Source organism: Danio aesculapii, chromosome 19 (genome assembly GCF_903798145.1).
Source record: "Danio aesculapii chromosome 19, fDanAes4.1, whole genome shotgun sequence".
NCBI lineage: Eukaryota > Metazoa > Chordata > Actinopteri > Cypriniformes > Danionidae > Danio > Danio aesculapii.
Genome location: NC_079453.1, coordinates 13,861,963 through 13,884,989, shown reverse-complemented (window position 1 = coordinate 13,884,989; position 23,027 = coordinate 13,861,963). Strand labels below are relative to the sequence as shown.

The window sequence follows — 23,027 nt, the reverse complement described above, 5'->3', positions numbered from 1 at the left end:
ATGATTTTGGCCTCACTGCTAATGCTCCCTGGAGATTGACATGGCCCGGCCTGATAAAAGCACTGGCTCGCACTGGACCGACAGTGGAAATGCGGCTTATGAAAACTTAAACCCCCATGAAATTTTTTTTACAAAAAACATAAAAAATAAAAATTAAAAAATTAAAACCTTTCCAGAACTGCAAAACATAGCCTGTAATGCACCATTAAACATAGGGCTGGGCAACATTGAAAAAAAAATTTTATCACGATATCATGTTTCATATCATTCGATATTGATAATTATGGAATATTTTTTAACAATACATTTAGGAATATTAGGGTTTCAACACTTTATTTTAATTTACTTGAAAGCTCAGATTTGATTATCGTAATTTGTGTTGATGACAGTTTGCAGTTTACTCAATCATTATCATTTGTGTCTGTGCCAGTGGTGTAGTGGTTAGTGCGTTGACGCATGCACTCCGGTGCTCACAGCGACCCGAGTTCGATTCCGGCCTTGTGGTCCTATGCCGATCCTTCCCCCTCTCTCTGCTCCCCATGCTTTCCTGTCAATACTCTATACAGTCCTTTACAATAAAGGTGAAAACCCCTAAAAATAATTATTAAAAAAAAGTGTGATTGTTCAGCATTTATGCTTGACCATTAAACAAACTTTGTAACATTTTACATTAAGTTTAAGAGTCTCTTTAAACCTTGTTTGTTATTATAAAGAGATCAAATATTTTGTTTGCATATTTTTGTTTTTGACTATTAAAACTATTTGCCTTAGTGATGTTGGTAAACTAAACTAAAAATCCTAATATTCCTAAATCTATTGTTAAATATTTATTCAATAATTATGAAACGTTGTGATAATTTTTTTTTTGCAATATCGGCCAGCCCTACTGTAGCCTTCACACCAAACTTTTTTTATTATTGTTATTGACAATGGTATTCCATCAATAAACACCGATATTAATTTTAATAGCCCAGCCCTGATTTAAAAATTCATTGAATCACGCACTAGTCCATGCAACTACACAGTTTTGCATATCTATACTGAACGCATGCATTTGAAGGCATGAACTTTCCAAACAACCAATCACCATTACCTGTCTGATACATCTAGTGAACAGCGAACACTACAACGCAAACTTGCACACATACTGAGAAGGCAAACAGCAAAAAAAAAAAAAAAAAAAAAAAAGAGATGAAAAGACAGATAGAGGCAGACTGGATCATGTTGTTTGCAAAACAGTTTGAGGGCTACATGAGTATTTTTGCGTGGGAAAAAGCGAGTGTACGAGAGGCCAATTTGTGCAGAGTTTGTTCAAACTAAACATTCCTGAAAGATAGACGGATGGCTGGTTTGGGCATGAAGCATGAGTAGGTCAGAGTGTTTCTCTCAGCGTCCACTAACATGTGCATGCTCTCACACACACACACACACACACACACACACACACACACAGCTGTCACCGGCAGGCAGCAAAGGATCATTCACAAAAACACCCTCCTCCCGGCTCTGTTTCCCTAAGTATCTGTGACACACACACATACGCACACACACACACACACAGAGAGAGTGAGGCAGCATGTGGAGATTCATTACTCAGCAGTGCAGACAGTGTGCTGTGGCAGCAACAGTTCACTCATTACCCCGCAGGCTACTGAGACAGTGCCCTTCACTCCGAGGATGCTGGGATAGGATTCTCCCGCTTAAACTCAAGCACACACTGCTCTCAGGGCAATCGGACAGGTCAATGCCAAGGTCCGGGTTGGAAACTTCTTCATAGCAAAACAACAAAATCCTTTGGTGTATTATGAAAATTGAATGCAACAAAAAAACGATACGGCTGCACAATATATTCAAATAAGATCAGCACTGCGATGTGGTTCAGCGAATCGGTCACATCGAACAGTTTCAGATTTAATTAAATACATATATGCAGTATTGAAGCGTGTCATTTACATAGCTGACATTAGGAGCTGCATGTGACTAAATGAAAAGGAGCTGGCACAGTATTTGGTTGGTTTACCTGGATGTTGGAAAATATAAGTAATTCAGGAAAAAGTATTTAAGAGTATTATTAAGAGTATATTAAAAGTATAAAAGAGTGTACTATTACACTCTTAACAGTATATAAGTCTGAGTTTTCCTTTCATGAATGGCACAATTTCAACGCTAAACACACAAACTGGTTGAAGCTTTGTTTTAAAGGGAAAGTTAAGTTAAAAACTCAATACGTTACTAATTACTCATCATCATCTCCTTCCAACCCCCTGAGAGGGAAGTTCATCTTCAGAACAATAATTAAGATTTTTAAATGAAATCAGAGCGCTCTCTTACCGTACGTTCACACTGAAAGCGGCGAGAACTTCAAAGTAGCTGGAAGTCATTCATTTCCAATGAGAGCCGGCAGCAACAAGCAGCGAGGCGTGTCTTCACTGGTGTGGGCGTCGAGGAGAGTTGAAATCAAGTCAACTTTATAGTAGTTATGACGCGGTTCAGCGGCAAGCAATCAGAATGAAGAAGTCCACCACTTAAGAGGAGTTCAGAGAACACAGACCTGTGAACTTTGGTTCTGACTATAGTTGTTCCCAAGGGTTTAATTATTGCGCTCGCCGGATTTCCAATTATTTACAATATTTTCTTACAGGAACATACATTAGTTTCTGGCGAGTCACTGATGTGCATTAATGTTATATATACAGTATTTATCTTTTAAAAAAGCAGGAATCTCATGCGACCGTACAAAACAATATTGCTACTTCAGGATATTTCAGATATATAGACACACTGGATAATTTAGTGGAGCAAAGCCACACCACATGCAACTTGATCTTCCATTATTAAATGAATTTGATAAGAGATGCGCAACAATTTTACGCTAGAAAGCTTGTTTTATGCGGGAACGTAACTGATATGCTGCAACGGCCCCTTTAAATACGAGATTAAAGTAGCAAATTTTGACGCTCTCGCCCGCCAGAGCTCAAGGCAAATAGCGTTGTCTCCAGGGCGGCCAGAGCGACCTTGGACGCTCTTACTGCTTTCGGTGTGAACGCAGTTATCCTCCACAGACGGCAACATTTGTTTAAGGTACAAAAAAAAATTCCCAAAACATCCTCAAAATAGAATTTTATAATTTGTCTTCTGTGGTTCAATTGGAATGTTATTACATTTATGAGAATACTTTTGTGCACACAAAAATAACTACTTTGGTACCTTAAAAATGCCAGTGTGGTTTCAAACACAGGAAGTTGTGCATTCAGAGTATACAGAGTGCACAGAGTCCTCGTAAACAGGCACAATAGGGGTGTAAAAATTAATTGTTTCTACTATGCACTGCGAAGCAGACATGAATCGGTATTGGTTCAGTAATAGATCATCAGAATTATTAGATACATCAGTTATTAGATACATGTCGCGGTAGAGTACTATTGCTAAAGGCTGATTTCTACTTCTGCGTCGAGTAATCGATGTGACGCAGTGACTGCCTTGCACATAGCCATGCATTTATACTTCTGCGCTCTGTTTGTGTTTGTGTTCCTCAATAGCACTTTGGAAATGCTAGCTGGCAGTAGGTTTTCATGTTCATCTGTGTCGAGTTTCATCACGGATAATTAGTTTTTTCTGAATCCTATTTTACTGTACAAGTAGCTAAAACTTGCTCATAGGCCTTTTTCCACATTTCCGGGTTTCTCAGTAGCGGAAGTCGCCATAGTTCGGAAAACTTAGAGTGCATCTTATTTGTTTAAATAATAAAAAGAAAAACTCCACGATGATGTGGAAAAAAATTAAACGCGTCACTACAGACTTATGAAAAGGGTCTATTCAGAGGTAGACACTAGTCGATGTGCAACAACTTTAATCATGGTAATCAAGGTAAACAAAACAAAAGTAACATTTTTTGAGAGGTGCGCGTCAGCGTCTGCATCAGCCACAGTGAGGGCTATTCGATCATGCAATGGCTGCGCTGGAGTATAAACATGTGATTGTCGCAGAAGTATAAATCAGCCTTGAGGCGAGCGAAAGTAATTAAAACAGTCCAACTACATAAAAAGCAGACATGTGTGTAACTCTTTGTGCCTGTGTTTGAGGGCACAGTCTTTCACTGACAATAATGTTAAAGCAGAACCAAGGAGCCCCTATTTCATTGCTAGGTAGGAAATGAAAGCTGTAAAACTCTGTCTCTCTTGCTGTGGATATTTGACTAGTTGGTGTATTTGTAAGGTAACTTTTCTTCCCTCACAGCGATACTTGTGGATCTAGACAAGCTTGTTTGTAGAGCAAGTTTCCTCGATTAAACTGGATTATTATTTACATTTGATTTACTAGCTTTAAACTAGGGTTTGGCCGATAGACGATGCCATCATCGATTGCCGATGGCTGATAGACACCATGATGCTGAGCCAGCATCGCGATCCTCCGCTCCCGTACTAAATCCGGCTGCAAAAAATACACACTTAAGGCTGATTTATACTTCTGCGTCAAGCACACGCGTATGCTACAGCGCGGCCTATGCGTGGACGCAAAGCCCTCGCCATGGCTGACGCGCACCTCTCAAAAATTTTAACTACAAGTCACAACAACGCAGGTCTGGTAGTTGAAACGGTAGGCTACAAATAATTAACTCGTTATGAATTAATTAATTATTCATAAATAATTAATTCACTGCCGCCTATGACGATAATGCTATCGTCCATCGCGATGTTTCACATTAGACATTGTACGATGCCAAATTGGTCGACATCGCCCAACTCTACTTTAAACGCTCATGTTGTCTTCTACCTAAACTTGACAGTTCATTTCATATATCTGGCTGCTTGTATTAAAAGGCAAAATTGCATTCATGTGCTGTGAAGTCAAATTAAAATGTGTATGGAAAGCTTTGTGTATTATGCATTGAGATATTGAATTGAACTGAATCAATGACATGATAATCTGAACCGAACCAAACCGTGACAAGTGTAGGTTCACACCCCTATGCACAATACACTAAGGAGAACCAACTGTTGCATAAAGTCATTATTTTTGTTTTAAGTGCACACAGAAGCATTTTTGCAGCTTTATGATACATTCAGATTAAAACACTGAAGACATGTGGACCATTTTGAGGATATTTTTGGTACCTTTCAGAACAGCAAGTCCGGACCACTGCCATTTATGGAGCACGCTTTAGCACTCGGTTTTCATCCTAAACATCACAATTTGAGTACTGAAAATGAACAAAGGTCTCTGGTTTTGAAATGACATGAGGGTGAGTAATTATGACAAAATTTTCCTTTTACACTCTCTTTAAACAATTTTTTTGGATAGAAACGGTTTTGAAACAAATTAAACCTTTGCTAAATTCCACAAATAATTTTTAAAAAAGCAAGCAAACATTGAATTAAACATGCCATTAAAAGGTTTTCAAAGCACAAGATAATCCTCCAGGTATCAGAAAGAAATGACATTCATGCAGTCTAGTTAAAACTTTAAAACTTGTATAACTATTTAAGTCAACAGTGCAAAATTACTGTATTTATAAAGCAATAAATCACAGACAAGCACATCTTCATGGTTATTGTTTTAGTCAAACTGTTTGTTTCAACTAATTAGTTCTAATCCAAAAACCTCATAATAATTCAATGTTAAATCTCTGCAAAAAGAAATTAATTCTAAACACCTGATAAATTCTATTCCCCTGATAAATTCCATACACCAATGTGAATGTGATATACCACTTATTAATTTATATACCACTTTAAAAAACTACAACAACTTTGGATTCAAAATGCTGGTAATAAAACAGTCGATTATAATTTGCTTCCTTCCATAGTATGTTTTCCACTGTCACGGTATGTTTCCCCAAGTCATTTGTGTAATCAGACGAAGAAGAAGAAAAAATAAATAAATAAATAAAAAAATAAAAATTATACAGGTATGAAAGTGGAGGACAAATAATTTATGATCATTTTAATTTTGGGGTAAACTTTGCATTTACCAAAAAATAAAAAAATAAAAATCACATTAACACAAAACGCTTTTCTTAAATGAGATCAAGCTTAGAGGGTCATATAGAGCTTAGCGAGGTTAATATAGCATATTTGTATGCCTTTTTGCATTGGTGTACCACTTGCCAAACAGACATTTATGCCCTAGTTTATGACTTAAAAAATAATCAGCTAAAGAAAATTGCTCCTGGCTTCTTCTCAAGGTTTAACTCATTTTATCTTCAGGATATATTTATCTCTTGGCTAGTTAATCTGACTTGAAACAACCTCACATGCAGAGAAAAAAAACATGCCAAAATATGAATACCCGCTAGCTTGCTTCTTGAATGTACACATGGTTCAAGCATTTGCACACGAAACAGAGCCACTTTAATATTACCATATAGACATGGACAAGGTTGGTTGCTTTAGAAAATTACACACCATCATCAAGTTCAAGCCATCCATTGAATCATTCATGCAAATCTGTGTTCAAAAAAAAACCTTTAACCCCAGTTTTTTTTTGCATATATCTGGATTCAAAATGAGAACTTCAAATACACAAAGCTATGCAGACACACAGTAATGCCTGTAGTATTTTGACACGAATCATCTGTACAGACATATAACCAGATTTGTACAGGTTCTGCTTCAAAAGAACTTAGCAAAACCATTCCAATTTCAAAAAATTGCTCAATAATTAAAGGGCCATGAAACCCCCTGTTTCAGCAGGGTGTTTTCACACTTCTGGTTTGGAAAAAGTCAGGAAAGTGGGTGTGTCTAGCGCAGTTTAGGTGGGAGTGTCAGGGGAGGGAAAGAGGGAAGGATTTTAATAAAAATATGAGTTTCCATTTGGGCACACACTGATTTTCACCGAAGCAAAACAAACACACAGATGCAGGGGAGAAAGACACTAGCTATGTTTCCATCCAAATATGCGAATAAACTTTATGCGCAAAACTGGATTATCGCATTAAAGATGTGCGAATAAAGCAGTGTTTCCATCCAACGAGTTAAAATGAACAAAATCGTCACTTCCTGATTAACTGGCGCCAAATATCAACAGTAAAAACTGAATTTACTGCGGTAGGAGAAGCTGCGTCAATCTTTTCTTCATCTAATAAATGACTTGCGCCTCAGAAGGCAATCCTGACACGCAGTGAACGCGCGGTGGTGTTTGAAGGTGTCAGACGTGTAGCACAGACGCTCGATTCTGGAGGTCATTAATAATATAATAACATTAATACTTTAACGGTAAGGCGTTTTAGAATGACCAAAACAACAGTTCAGATGGTTTACAGTGTGCGCAGTCTGCTGGTTTGTCTATTTAAGCACATTTTCATCATCACATGAGCTCTTATAACAAAATCACATAACCTTTTTTAATACGCATACTGAAATTTGTGCAGTAAAAGTGTTCCCATCATAGTTTATGCGCATCTTTTCTTATCGAATAAAAAGTTTATCCTACTCAGTTATGCGCACAAGTTTATGCGCATTTTCAAAATGTATGCGCATCATGGCGTTTCCATCAACTGGTTTATGCGCATATTCAAAATAGATGAAAATAGATGGATGAAACATAGCTACTGTGTTTAATGACAGTGGAATGTTTGACACCACACGTCGTATATAAGAAAAAACCTCCGAATTTCTCAGTAACTTGTTTACACTCAGAGAGCAGCATTTACAACAGATCTTTCAGCCCATAATATTGTAGTGATATTACCGTACTGTAAAATAAGTAACTTAGAAATCATTTTGACTAAAGTCTGGCTTTAAACACAGAAAGAGTACTGCTGATGATACGAACTATAACTTTGCCATCTGAATAAACAAAGAAAGGGCACTGATCGCACACACTTACCAAATCTGTAGAGACAGAACTATCAACACCAACTGGAGCCGTGTCTTTTTTAAAAGGAGACGAGCAGCAAATCCGGATTTCACCATTTCCAGATGCATAGAGCTCTCAAGTAAAAAATGTTCCGTACAAACGTATTTCTGCCGTGTGTACTGTAATCCACACGTGAGTCCAGTTGCGCTCTTATAGCTACAAAATGAAAACAAAACCTTTGTTGCTGCACATTATAAAAGCAACACTGACGACCCATATCTCCAAACAATTCTTCTTCTTTTCCCACTTCTTTTGGCAACACAACGTGTCGTCTCTCTGCCGTCTGAACACTGTTTCAGGTAAAACAGTCTTCGAAGCTATCATGCATATTAATGAAGTTGCACTGCATACACAAAAGAGCGCGCAGATTGGTTTGAACCAAGTCTTACTCATGAATGAATGCAGCACACAGAGACGTCACAAGGTACTCCCAGGTACAGCCGTCCAGTCTACACGCTGGAATACACGCTAAGATCTCATGGCCGTGACCCAGCTTCAAAAATTCGTTTCAAACCGGAAGTACGAATTTGCTCGAAATAACAAAAAAACAACCAAATTAAACTTTATAGTGAAATATATGTGTCCGAATAGTGTTTTTAACAGTGTGGGACACATATACGACTGTCAACAGCTCAAAAAATGTGTTTTGGTGTTTGTGACCCTTTAAATGTTAATTCAACAAAGCTTCCAGCAAGCCAGACAAATGCAGCCATTTCACCACTTCATTCAGTGTGCATAGAATTAAGTTCTATGTTTCTGGCACCAGCATTAGGACTGCACGATATTGGAAAAATTTAACAGTGTGATTTTTTTTATTCTGCAATAATTATTAAGATATAAATACAATTTTACTAGATGACTTGAATAACTGTTAGGAAAGAATCGATAATTTTAGATTGAGATGATTCTGTAGGGGAGTGCAAAAAATATAGTAAATCTACAAGCATAGATAAATTCAATAAAGAATAATATGTTAAACAAATAAAAGCTCTTTATTATTTTTCTGAAGAGTCAATATATTCAGGTATACAGTAATTGGATAATCAAATAAAACTGGATAGTCAAATAAGTCAATGGATAGTCAAATAAAACTGGAGTCTGCGTTTTACAAACAATTTAATAAAAATAATAACCAATTTTTCAAAGTTATAAATGGTAAATTTTCTTATGCCTAAATGCTTTTAAAACCATCACGCAGTGACAGGCCTCAAAACACTTGCAAAATGATAAATTATAATCCAGACTCAACATTGCGTATATTCACAATGTGACTATTACGAATAATAACATTGCAATAGGTTGTTTTCAATCACGTGGTTCTGGTGATGCGCGAAATTCAGATGGAGGGCAGGAAGTAAAAAACTGAATGGGAAACATTGAGAAAAGTCTGTATTTTTGCGATTCATACCATATTTCAAAAAGATATAAACAGAAAAAAACCACATGTTAGGCATGATCCTTATATCATGAAGAGGGCCAAGTTTTCTACTGAACTAAAATATATTTGCCTGCCCCTGATGTGGTATATACTGTATAATTACACTACATGAAAAATAGAAGAATACTCTAGATAATAACTTCAATTAAACTGTCGTAATTAATATTTGACTAGATATTTTTCAAGACACTTCTATACAGCTTATAGTAGAATTTAAATGCTTAAGTAGTTTAATAAGGTTAACTAGGCAGGTTAGGGTAATTAGGCAAGTTATTGTATAATGATAATTTGTTCTGTAGACAGTCGAAAAAATATATAGCTTAGAGGCTAATAATTTTTACCTTAAAATGTTTAAAAAATTAAAAACTGCTTTTATTCTAGCCAAAATAAAACAAATGAGACTTTCTCCAGAAGAAAAAATATAATCAGACATACTGTGAAAATTTTCCTTACCCTGTTAAATGTTATTTGGGAAATATTTAAAAAAAGAAAATAAAAATTCAAAAGGGGGGCTAATAATTCTGACAACTGTATATCGATGCTGAAAAGATGTATTGTGCAGACCTAATCAGCATCCATAGTTTCAACAATCTGATCACAAGTGCACAACACAAAATACAGGTGTAAATATACTTCAACATTTGAGCTTAAAACGCATTAGATTGCATTGCTTTGTTGTCGAATACATTCAAAAAGCCACAAAAGACCTCCTACTATCCACCTACTGAACAAACATGATCATTATGGGAAATGTTGTGAGAAAACTTCCCAAAACTAGGTATTCATACTGTGCTGTGTTTTACCAAAACAGACATTATAGTTGCATCCACATCATTTTCATTGGCTTGCATTCCTGCATACAAAGGCGTGCAGCGTTTGTTCACTCAACTGTACATCACACCAAATTACATTAAAAAAAAATATTTAAAAAATACAACAAAAAAAAAATAGAGAAAAGGGCCTTGCCAAAATCCAAACACTACCTTGTAAAAATGAAGATGCTGCTTAACATGAAGTTGAATCAAAATAAGTTATTTCAACTTAAACTGTTGGAAGTTCAATTGACTTCACATCTCAAGCTAATTCATGTAAAACGTGGTTAAAACTATATGGCTGTGCAATTAACCAATATTTTAATTTGGCCACCGACAATAAGAAGAAAACAATAAATCGAGATAAAATGATTGCATTGTCATATCCCAGTCCCTTTCCAGCAGTCTGCATTTGTACCTCTGTGAAGCCCAGTTTCCCATTGAAATCAGTCAAATCATAACATGCTTTTTGCAGCATGGGACTAACTCGCTAACTGCGCAAGACAGAACAAAACATGCAACATTAAACTCATCTTTAGCTTAAGGTGCATGCCTAAATGGTTAAATACATGCAAAAAAAGCATCAAAACATGGAGCTTTGGGATAATTTGCATAAGAGCAAATCTAGAGTTATGGATGTGACATTTGCAGTAAGTTGACAGAGAAAGCATATGTTAACATTATATTGGGACATCTGTTTATATTTTTCAAAACAACTCACCACAGAGTTATGGAATCAGAAAAATATCAACCTGTAAACATTTTTTTTTTATTTTAAATGAGAAAAATGAAACGCGTTATGGATGTGACCAAAAAAGTTTGAGTTTACAGTCTACAACATAATTTGTACAAATTCTGTGAATTAAACTGCACAACCCAAAATAAATGATAATCAAAATGATAAGCGTTGGCTCACAATAGAACATGTTTTTTATTTTACATTTTTGCTTTTATGAGGAAAAAGCTTTGTTATGGATGTGACACCTCTCTGTTATGGATGTGACATGTGAAATTGGCACTTGTGTGACTTTGATAAGTCAAATATAATTGTTTGAAAACACTGACAGAGACATTTGTGTATTTGTAAAGTACTGTAAAATACTTGCTTTCACAAACAAAAATGGTTTAGCTAATTTTAGTAAAAACTTTGCATGGAATTTGTTATATAATAAATGAACGAAAAGAGCTGAAAATGAAAATGCATGTGTAACAGTAAATCAGTAACGTGTGGCCGTGTGCCGAGGAGTATATTACTGATGCTGAATGTGCTTATCATTATTAACCAAACAACAAAAGAAAAGAACAAAATCACTCACTGCTCATAACTGAAAGATGTTTGTAGCTTTAATAAGAAACCAACAAAGTTTTATTCATATAGTGAACTCTGTGCTTAAAGCAGTGGGCTTCATTTGTACATTTTTATTCGGTAGTATTTTTTATTAACGTACATTTTTGGTTTTAAATCTGTGCATTGAAAATTGTGAAATTTCATGAAAGTGTAGGTGTAATCGTTTTATATTCAGAGGAAAAACAACACATACACACTCATACATAAAGTATGTCGAATAGTCGTTTTAAATAAATGACATCGTAATATTTACCAAAATAGTCGTGATTGTGATTTATCCCATAATTTAGCAGCCATTACAGTTAACATTTTAATAAGTTAAAGTAATAAGCTTATCGTTTTGTCATCATATATTGAAAAACATTTTAACAAAGTTTAATACCTGGTGGAAATGGTAACGTGTCCCAGAGACCAACTTCTGATCTCATCACACAAAACGTATCCCAATACAAGGTGGAAACAGATTTACAGCTACACTACATTTTATGATAGTTTAAAAAAATAAAAATAAAAATCACAACCTTCCCAAGTGATTAAAAATAAATAAATTGACCAAATCCAATAAAATTTTTATTAGAACTGTTTATTTCATTAAAACTTTTTTTGGGATTTTTGCAATCAAGGGTAAGTGTACTAGAAAAGCTAAGAAAATATTTGCTGGATTGTCTGAATGTCATTTAAATGCTTTTAATTCAAGCAATCGCATATTCAAATCAAATGTTTGCATTTCATTAAAATAAACATCTGAGGGTTCATGAAAAGTGTGAGAAAGTTATAACATAACTGCTGATGGTCACAGGATAACAAGTAGGAGAGGGTGATAGTAAAACAGCAGTGACACTTGGCAACCACCTACACTGCTTGTAAACAGAGTCTGAACAAGCATGCTACTTTCATTATCATCTGAACTAGGATCAGTTAGGGGACTGTAAACAGTAGAAATGCTTCTAATGCATTAATTACTCATAACCTTAAATTCAAAAAACATAAGCGCCAAGATATACGTCAAGATAAGTCACAGATAAAAGCTTCAATTTTGTTGCATGCAACAATTAGAAAAAGGATTTTATACGTACAAAAAGTTTATTTAATGCAAATAAAGTAATAAAGTAAAGTAATAAAATGACTAAAAAGGTTAGTTGTCACTCACTGCAATGTTCACAAAATTACTACATTTTAAATTAAACACTTCTTGTAAAACTTGGTGGGTTGAAGAATAGTGGCAAAGTGTATCGATTTGAACTTACAATTGATTATTGAGTCACAAAATGACACTTGTTTGAAATATACATGGAAATATTGTATTTGTATTTAAATTACTTCTACAGTAAATTGTGTTATAGTGTGTGCGTCTTCTATAAAACAAACAACTTTTTATAATAGAAATAATTAAATAACACAATCTAATGGACGGGGGGATGAATTTAGGGGTGTATGACACTTTTATTGTTATTAATGTTGAAACAAATCATTTGTCTATGCAAAAATACCAAATATTTTTCAAGCTACATTTATTCATTTTATTTCTCAAATCCTGCTATTGGTGGTCTCTAACACGCGAAGAACTTTACGCCATGTAAAGAAAAACACACATAACTGAAATGTTAAGCACAATAAGAAATATATCAAAAGAGATTCATAAGACAGATAATAAAGGTTCTGAAATTAACTAAAATTTAAGACCATCAGGTGTCAATCATTCCACTACAAATTCCACAATCTGTCTAGTTAATACCGTATCAAATGTGGTTTAACTAATGGGCATTTTCAAAAATCAGAAAATGTGTACCTATCAGATTCAATAATAAAAACTAAATGTGCAGAAAACAACAAATTGTATGCTTTGAGAATTATGAATATCCATCAATTAACTTATCTACATAGCTTTGATGTATCAAATAAAACTCTGACCCTCCTTGCTTATCGTATTGAAAAAAAAAAAAAAGCGAAATAAATGTGGCAAATAGTCTCCAAATTAAACATATTTGAATATTAATCATGCTACCACATGAATTCTAGCAGCTAAAATGCTTTAAAAGGCTTTCAAATGAGTCCATGCACACAGTGAGTGTAAGTGGAGCAGCTCGGCGGCGGGGCTCTTTGCTGCATTAGATGCAATTATAAATGGCCAAGCGCAGGAGATGAAGCAGCCAATCAGATTTGAGCTCGCGTGTCAACCTAAGACCAACTGTCTCCTGCCTTTGACAGAAGGATTTTACCTCCATAATTCAAATCCCAAAGCAAAGCAGCCCGCTGCACTTACTCACATCACTCAGTCTGTTTACACACACGGACGAGCAGAGAAGCGCCTCAAAACACCCCCAAACCAGCCGCGTTTCTAATCAAATCGATCTGAACTGATAATACGGCGGTAATGTTGACTTCTGCACCTCGGATGGTTATATATTCGGACCAAAGAGATGTTTTAGCATCGGAAAAGAGCTCTGATAGTTCTGGGTGAGGGTGGTCATAAACTAGCCGTGAAAAACCAACTAGCGATAGCATCGAAAAATCTTAACAGAATAAACCGAACCAACAACCTTCGTTGAAAAACATCCACACTCACTTTTCTGCAAAGGGGTTGTGAACAACAGTAAAGCTGGGCTTTTACGAAGCAGCTCTTTCTGCTGCATGAACGCAGCGAGCCCAGCCTCGAAAATTAGCATTACTTCTCAATTTCCACATGCAAACTCGTGCCCCATCACCCCTGTCCGAGCTCTGGACATGCGGCTCGCAGAACTTGCCTAAAGCCAGACAACTACGGATAGAAACACAGCTCGCTCGGGCCAATAAAAAGTGCTTATATAGCCAGAGTTCGTTGGAAAAACACAGGCAGCCATTTTAGAGCAGACAGAAACAATGGCAGACTCTCTCTCTCTCACACACACACACGCCACTAACCGAGCCGAGTTAAGCAAAGTTTACCTGGGCCCTGTTGGCTTGTCCAGTGTTTCCCGGGCTCATGGGAGGAGGGTGATGGCTTCTTTGTTGCCAGGTCGGGTGGCCCCCACCATACTGACTACTGCTGCCCATGTCCCCTGGTCCCTTGGCAGCTCCTTCCTGGCCGCTGTACTCGCTGGCCGGGTAGTTTTGGTAGGTCCTCGTGGAGCTGGGAGAGGTCAGGAGCTGGTTGAGTGTCGGCGTGGACGTAGGCTGAGGGTTTCCCATGTTATACCTCTGGTTGTTGTAGGAAGCAGCAGTAGCCAGCGGCGTAGTTCCTCCTGGTGGCGGCTGCTTGCCTGGCTGCCCCCCGGCCGCCGGCGGCTGGCTGTTTCGCGGGGAATTCATGCCGTAGCCTTGGCCCTGGTGGTACGGAGTCCGGTTTGGGAAGGGGCTGTAGCTGTTGAAGTGGTTCGGGTAGCCGTGCTCGTGTGAATTGGGCGGGTATGGGTCCATCACCGCCGGCCCTGCCATGCCAGGGCTTTGTTGTCCGCCATGTTGATGAAAAGGGGCCCGGTTGTAGTGCTGGTTGTAGCTGTATGGAGGTGGAGGGAAGGCGCCCGGGTGGTGGGGAGCCATGCCGGGGTGGTTGTTCCCTTCGGGTCCGCCGGAATCATTCTGGTTATTGTTATTGTTCACCCTGGACGGGTTCCCGTTGCCGTTCTTCATGTCAGGGTCGCCTCCTGCTCCTCCTCCCCCAGCAGCATTTCCCACATCGGCCCCGTCTTGTAGCTCCTTCTGGCCCGGGGATCCGCCGTCGGCGCGGGGCTCCTTGCTTTCCTGCTGCTTCTCTCCTATTACCGACTCGTCCTGCGGCTCCCGCTCCGGCTTTTTGAGTTCAGCAGGCGGGCTAGTGTTGAGAGTGGCGACCTGAGCGGCCATGATCTCTCTCTCGCTCTCCCTCTCTTTCACCGCGAGTCACTTTGAATATAAATACAACGCTCTTATAAAGACGTGCCCGTGTCCCGTATCATTCCTTCGACTTTCAGACCGAATTCGGTCTTCTCTCACGAATGCGACTCGAATATAAAAAGTTTCCTGGAGAATATAAATAAAGGTCCCGGGAATGAATTTAACCGACACAAATGTGTGTGTGAGTGTGTATGTGGAGGGGGGGCCTCTTACAGAACGAGAGCGCGAGAGAGAAACCGATCAAACCAGCACGAGGCTCCGCGAGACACAGCCATTTTACCGAAGCGCGCGGTCACATGCAAACCGCGTCATGGACCAGAGCCACTGCGCGGATCCGGAGCGGGTGGTAGAAGTATGTCATCTCAAAGTACTTTGACATAGTTCGGGTTCCACTTCGTGGATTGAGCACAGAATACCTCTGTGAACGTTGAGCAAAATACATACATAAATAAAAGCAGTCATATAATACATTAAATAAATATAGCATTTATTTTTCTATCTGACTATAGAGATATTTCATTGTAAAAATATTTCAAAATTATTATTTGCAATTTTAAAACTAAAGGGAGTTTTATTTATTTATTTATTTAAAATTTGTGCCTATATGCAAAACTACCACAATTCAAGGATGCTGTGGATCGTTTCCAGGACCTAATGCCTTTTTCCGGCGTGGTTGCTATGCAGTTGCTATGACGTTTATGGTACTTTGATGAGGTGTTGCTAGGTGTTTGGGTACTGTCATTCCTCCATATTTATTATATTGTGTTCCATAGACATGCATCAAGTCACTCTTATAGTCTATAACATTTTACATTTGTTTATCTTCTGTCAGGTGATTTTCTTTCATATCATATAGCACCTGTTTTCACACCCCGCAATGGACATTCAGTCATGTTCAAAGCACAAAATGCCTGTATATTATATAACATTATATGGTATTTAAAAAGTCATTTTAGTTTAAGTTTTATTTTAATTTCTTATGTTCTTATTTTTAATAATTATATATTATATTATATTTTATTATATAATGTATTTTTTATATTATATTATAATATTGTGGTTTATACTGTCGTTTCCAGACCCAATGAAGGGAATAGCCAAAGGAAAAAGAATGAGTGAGTGAGACTTATTTAATGATAAATTTAAAATGTATTAGTAATTTTATGTATATATATATATATATATATATATATATATATATATATATATATATATATATATATATATATATATATATATATATATATATATATACATATAGTTTTGTTTTATAAACAGTTGAAGTCAGAATTATTAGCCCCCCTGAATTATTAGCCCCCTCCCCCCATGTGTATTTTTCCCCAATTTCTGTTTAATGGAGAGAAGATTTTTTTAACACATTTCTAAAAATATTAGTTTTAATAACTCATTTCTAATAACTGATTTATTTTATTTTTGCCATGATGACAGTAAATAATAAAAAAAAAATATATATATATATATATATATATATATATATATATATATATATATATATATATATATATATATATATATATATATATATTACTAGATATTTTTCAAGACACTTCTATACAGCTTAAAGTGTCATTTAAAGATATAGTTAATTAGGTTAACTAGACAGGTTAGGGTAATTAGGCAAGTTATTGTATAATGATAGTTTGTTCTGTAGACTATCAAAAAAATATATAGCTTAAAGAGGCTAATAATTTTGACCTTAAAATGATTCATAAATTAAAAACTGCTTTTATTGTAGCAAAAATTAAACATATGACTTTCTCCGGAAAAAAATATATTATCAGACATACTGTGAAAATTTCCTTGCACTGTTAAACATAATTTGGGAAATATTTAAAAAAGAATAAAAAATTCAAAGGGGCTAAAAATATATTATATGATTTTATATATAATCCATTTTTTATTTACTATCAACATATCTATCCTCTTTTTAAGTTTGTTTTAAATATAGTTTTTAAGATTTTAATTACATTTTAGCTTCATTCCAGTTAATAATTTTACATGACACTAACAACACCACACACACAAAAAATAAAAAACATCAGCACCATATAGTTTTTAGGGCATACCTAACATTGCTGTCTTAGAATACTAAAATAAAATTGGCCAAATTATTTTAGCATAAAGTGTTTCACACTTTAATGCTTAAGATCAGGGTTTCATTCAGAATCATGCTTTGGTTACCAATCACTTAATTCAGGAATTAATAGAATAATCCATCAAATAAAACACACAAAACTGTAGTTTCTCTATCATATTACAAAAATATCTCAAGCACGTACAACAAAGCATGCCATATACACAAAATATAAACACGTGTTTAGCACAGAGTGTGTTCTTGCATATTTTTCAGACGGCAAATGAGAGGGTTTATTGCAGCAGCATTATGTTTGATCTGTGCAGAGGACAGCATGAAATTACAGCCTGTGTGCTAATGTGTATGTGCGCATGTGTTCAGAGAGCAAGTGATCGAGAAAGAGAGAGAGAGAGAGAGAGAGAGAGAGGGATGGAAAGGGAAAGAGGATGGGGGATGGACCGAGAGCAGGAAGTGAAAATGAAAAAAAGTGAAATGCAGAGCAAGCCAGAGAGAAAGAGAAGAAGAAGAGAAAAAAACTGCGTAGGCCGCAGCAATCAAATCTGGCACACCAAAATCCATCCCCGAATTCAACAGCCAAACATGTATTTGGTTTGGTAAAGAGATACTGGAGGAGCTTAGAGACAGCAGAAAGTAAATAACCAAATGGAAACAGCCATGCTCTTTCCCCCACTCAAACACTGCTGCTCTCCTCCCCACCCCCTCTTATTCTCTCTGCCTGTCTGCCTGCCTGCCTGCCCCTTTCTCTCTCTCTCTCTCTCTCTCTCTCTCTCTCTCTCTCTCTCTCTCTCTCTCTCTCTCTCTCTCTCTCTCTCTCTCTCTCTCTCTCTCTCTCTCTCTCTCTCTCTCTCGCTCTTGCTCGCTCCCTGTGCTTGCTAAAGCAGCAGAACTTTGCTATCTGACTGTGGGGGAAGGGCAGTGAACACACACACACAGCGCAGGCACAGCTCCTTCTCTCTACAATGCAGAACCTGCGCCTGCGGAAGGTGCCAGGTAGCCTGACCCTGTGTCAGTGCGCACAAACAAGTTTTACTGTTACAAAGAAAAATAGATTTAAAAGACTTTTGTAGATTTCTTTATGTGTGAATGTTTGTGTGTGTGTGTGTGTGTGTGTGTCGAGGAGGAGGAGGAGGAGGAGGGGGGGTTCAGCCGCTGACTATATCAGCAGAACTGCGAGTGTTGTGCGGGTAGAATGTAGACAGGCAGGCAGCAGAGGGGGTTGGGAACTCTTGCCAGCATTTTTTTGCATTTAAAATCAATTTAATATCTGTTTCAGAGCGTTTTTGTGTTTCAGTTAGTTTGGCAAATTTATGTTACTGTTGAGGGTTAAACTTAATGGGAAAACAAAACAGCCTTTCTTGCTTTTCTAAAGGGATAGTTCACCCAAAAATTAAAATTACCTCACTTATTCTCCCTCTTGTGGTAATCCTTTGAACACAAAAGGAAGATGTTTTGTAAAATGCTGGTTGCTGGCACTGTAGGAGTACAATTTTCCTAGGAAAACAATTATTATGGAAGTCAGTGGGTGCCAGTTACCAGCATTTTTCAAAGTATCTTCTTTTTGTGCCCAACTGTTAAAAAAAATCAAATAGGTTTAAACAAGTGAAGGTTGAGGAAATGATCTGTGAATCCCTTTAATTCATGTCTCTGGTGTTATTGCAAAAAATGTATAAGTGCATGCTATTCACCAGAAAAAAAGAATTTGAAATTCATTTTCACAATTTTTTGTCGAAGGGCTCTATCATACACCCGGCACAATAAGGCACAAGACATGTTTGGTGCAATTTGTTGCTATTTTTAGACCAGCGCAACCCTAATGTTTGCACTACATTGTTTAAATAGCAAATTCATTTGCACCACTTTGTGGACTTATGGGTGTTCCAGTCTAAAAAAGGGGTGTGTTAAGGTGCATTGTTGGCGCATTGCTATTCTGAGAAACTGAAATAGACTGCGCCACTGACCAACTGAAAGCTGGTCTAAAGTCCAGCGCAGAGCGCCTTAATTGTGCACCGATGCAGGTCTAAAATACTAACACATTGCTTAATACACACTTTGCCCTTTTTGTCTTCAAACAAAATTAAATATGTAGGCTAATGGCTGTCTTCAGTGGAGTGAGTTTCCACCATTTCCTTATATACGAAAGGAGTAATCTAAAGAGTAAAAGCAAAGTAAAGAGACAGTAAAGAGGCCAAATGGAGGAGGCTCGTTCTTTATCCTAGCACTGCAGATGGTCTGTTTAACTGTTTTCTCGCTAGTGAAGCGTTCAGTTTTTTTTCACTTACAAAGTTCGCCATGTAAATAGCAAATGTGCCATAGCGCGATGCATCTGACTCTTAAAGGGAAAAGTAGATGAGACTCTCATTGGTTTAATGCATGTCATGCTCAAAACACACAAATAACTCATTAAGCTAATAAGCACAACCCTGTTAGATCATGCAGAGCATATTTTTCCATCCTTAAAATAGCAAAAGTGGTTTCGGACACAGCCTTAATGCTTTTGTGCCATGCGCTTTAGACTTTGCGCCTAGATAATTAAAATAGAGTTCAAAATAATTTTACCTTTCCAGGGAAGGCACACAGATAAAATAAAATAAACATTCTTTAGTGGCATCATTGGTTCCATACAGAATTTTTATGATAATAATTTGATCATAATTCACAGAACCTTTTCATCCCAAACAGTTCTTCACAAAGGAAATTGTTTGTTTGGAATATGACACTGTTCTTAACACTTTAACAAGGAAGCTTTCACTAAAATGTTCTTCAGGGAACCCCCAAAAAATCTATGGCATCACTGTAATTACCCTCTTTGGTTCTTCCTTGCATATTTAATGTGTAATGGGAACTATAACTTTTAATTATGTGTTTAGTATATTTAAATAGGCCCACTTTTTATTAGGTGGATTCTTTATAAATATGTAAATATGTTCTGTGCATTTTCCACTCAATAAAATAAACATAAAAAAAATAAAAATAATATTACAGCATATTACAGCAAGCAGTGGTAAAGTTTGAAGGTATTTAACAGCGAAAGTGCCCATTTACATATTAGTCACTTTGGCAAGTTGTTTCAAACTGCTCAAATGAACTCCAAAAAACTTAATTTTGACCTGATCTTGTTTAAAACGGCATCATAGCAGTTTGTTCTTTACTGTCACTTGAAGTATATTGGGGTCAACAGCGTAATTACAGATGTATTACAGAAAAGAATTACAGCTATAATTACCTTCAGGTATTTCTAATTATAGTTACAATGTATGAAGCCTACGCATTTATTCTGGGTGCATTCTATAATGCACACTTTTCTCATAATCCAAACAAGTCGCAGCCCGTGCACTCTTCCTGGTTTATTTACATTTTTTACTTTGTGCTATTTTACCTTGAAATATGTCAAATTGTGGAGGTAAAATTGCTTGCAAAAACCAGTTCACACTGATTTTAACACCTTTTTTAGCAGCCTAGTGAAGGCAAAAGGTTATTCAGACATTGATGAATAATTTTTACAGCACATAAATAGACACTTTCTTAACCCTTATGAAAATGTAATAGAACCGAATGTGCACTTGTAGTGTATTTTAAATCCTTGCAGAAAATATCATAAGGAAACAAATGGCCACTTAAGAGTACATAGATTGCATATTCATATACATTAAAGACTTAAGTAAACTTTGAACTGTGCTTTGTAATGAAGAACATTTAAATCGGTGTACTATTAATCACCTTTAAAATACTTTTAAGCAATATGTAAATACTCTTATTTTGATCCATTGGCTAACATACTGAAGTGGCATGTAAATATATTAATTTTATTAATTTAATGTATTTAAACATAATTATTTGAAATAGAATTTCACATGTACATGACTGATCAAAATGATTAGCTGAGCATAAATGCTCGTAAATACATTCAACAGACACTTTTACAGCAATTAAAAGATATTTAAAAATACAATTTAGTCCTGCTTAAGTGGGTAAAAATCCCTCTTATGATATCTTATTGAATTTATGAAGAAAAAAAAAACATTTACACATACAATATACAAAATATTGTCACCGTCTGTCACTGTCCCATAATCAAGACATTTTTCAGTACGTTTGTCAACCCTCAAATAATTTTTAAACCTGAACTTATACGAGAAACATCAGTATACGAGAATATCAGTATTATTTTTTTCCTGTCCTGAACTGAACAGGCTCCACAAATTTGTGTTAAATCAAAATAAAAACATTAAGTAGTTTTAATTAACATTCTTTTGTTTTTGTTTTCTTTCCAATTAACCCAATGTTTTTCTTTAAATTAGCTTATTTTTTAAGTGCTGTTTGCAGTTGCTCATTTTGAGCGACTAATTTTAAAAAAGCTAATTTAATTAATTGTTGAATTGAATTAATAATATTGTTTGTAAACTGTTGCCTCAATTTTACTGAATAAATGTAAGGTATTATTTTTTTACAGTGTATATTGTAGTGTAGGCCGCTGCCTGGATTCTCACCAGAATCAGAAAATCCGAGCACATTACATCTGTCCTCAGGTCTTGACACATGCTCCCAGTTACATTCAGAATAGATTTTAAAGTATTACTACTTGTCTATAAATCACTAAATGGCCTAGGACCTCAACACATTAAGCCTGGTTTATACTTCTGCGTCAAGTGATCGGCGTGACCTACGGCGCAAGCCTTGCACCTAGCCGAGCATTTATACTTCCGAGGGCTATTTCTGTTGCTCTGCAATACACTTCCGAAACGCTAGCGGGCAGTAGGTGTCTATGTTTCTCTGTGTCAAGTTCCTTCGCTGGTGTCTTGTTTTTTCTGAACGCTTCCTTAATGTACAAGTGGCTCAAATTCGCTCATTTTGAGGCAGGAACTGGCGGACGTTCAACAACTTTAATCATAAGGTATACACAAAACAGCAGTCTCCATCCGGAGTTCCTTCATGGGACTCCACACTTGTAAACACCCGCTGCATCACGCTCGCGCGGCTGTCACCTCTGCCCACACTCGTCATCGCTACCAAGCCGACCAATCACAGAGCTTGCGCTATGTGTACGCGTGCCATTTTTTAAAGAGGTGCGCGTCAGCGACGCCAACGACCACAGCGAGGGGCTATGCGTCGACGCGTAGGCTGCGCCGTAGCATACGTGTGCGCTTGACGCAGAAATATAAATCAGCCTTTACGCTCACTAAATACAAACAGATCACTCAGATCATTAGGATCAAGTAAACTAGAAATTCCAAGAGTTCCGTCAAAGCAGGGTGAATCGGCCTTCAGCTACTGCACCTCCCGCAGCTGGAATCAGCTTTCAGAAATGATCAGATGTGCGCCAACATTAGGCACGTTAAAATCAAGACTTAAAACACATCTGTTTAGCTGTGCCTTTACTGAATGAGCACTGTGCTACGTCCGACAGATCGCACTATAATGTCTTTCTTTTCTTTTTAATTCTTTTAGAACCTGTTTTAACATATTTTAATCTGTTTTTATCATTTTTAATTCTTTTAATCATTTTTATTTTCTTGTTTCTGTTAGTCTTGTTTATGTAAAGCACTTTGAATTACCATTGTGTATGAAATGTGCTATATAAATATACTTGCCTTGCCTATAATATCA

The 23,027-nt window shown here is 36.6% G+C and overlaps 1 protein-coding gene across 1 annotated transcript in view; it reads right to left on the bottom strand.

Moving 5' to 3' along the window:
• Window positions 1-15,583, bottom strand: part of arid1ab (AT rich interactive domain 1Ab (SWI-like)) — an 81,981-nt gene extending 66,398 nt beyond the window's left edge. Inside the window, exon 1 of the mRNA XM_056480329.1 lies at window positions 14,381-15,583. Coding sequence (XP_056336304.1) covers window positions 14,381-15,277 — 897 coding nt within the window. The 5' untranslated portion in view covers window positions 15,278-15,583. The remainder of the gene's footprint in view (window positions 1-14,380) is intronic.
• Between the last annotated feature and the right edge of the window lie 7,444 nt (window positions 15,584-23,027).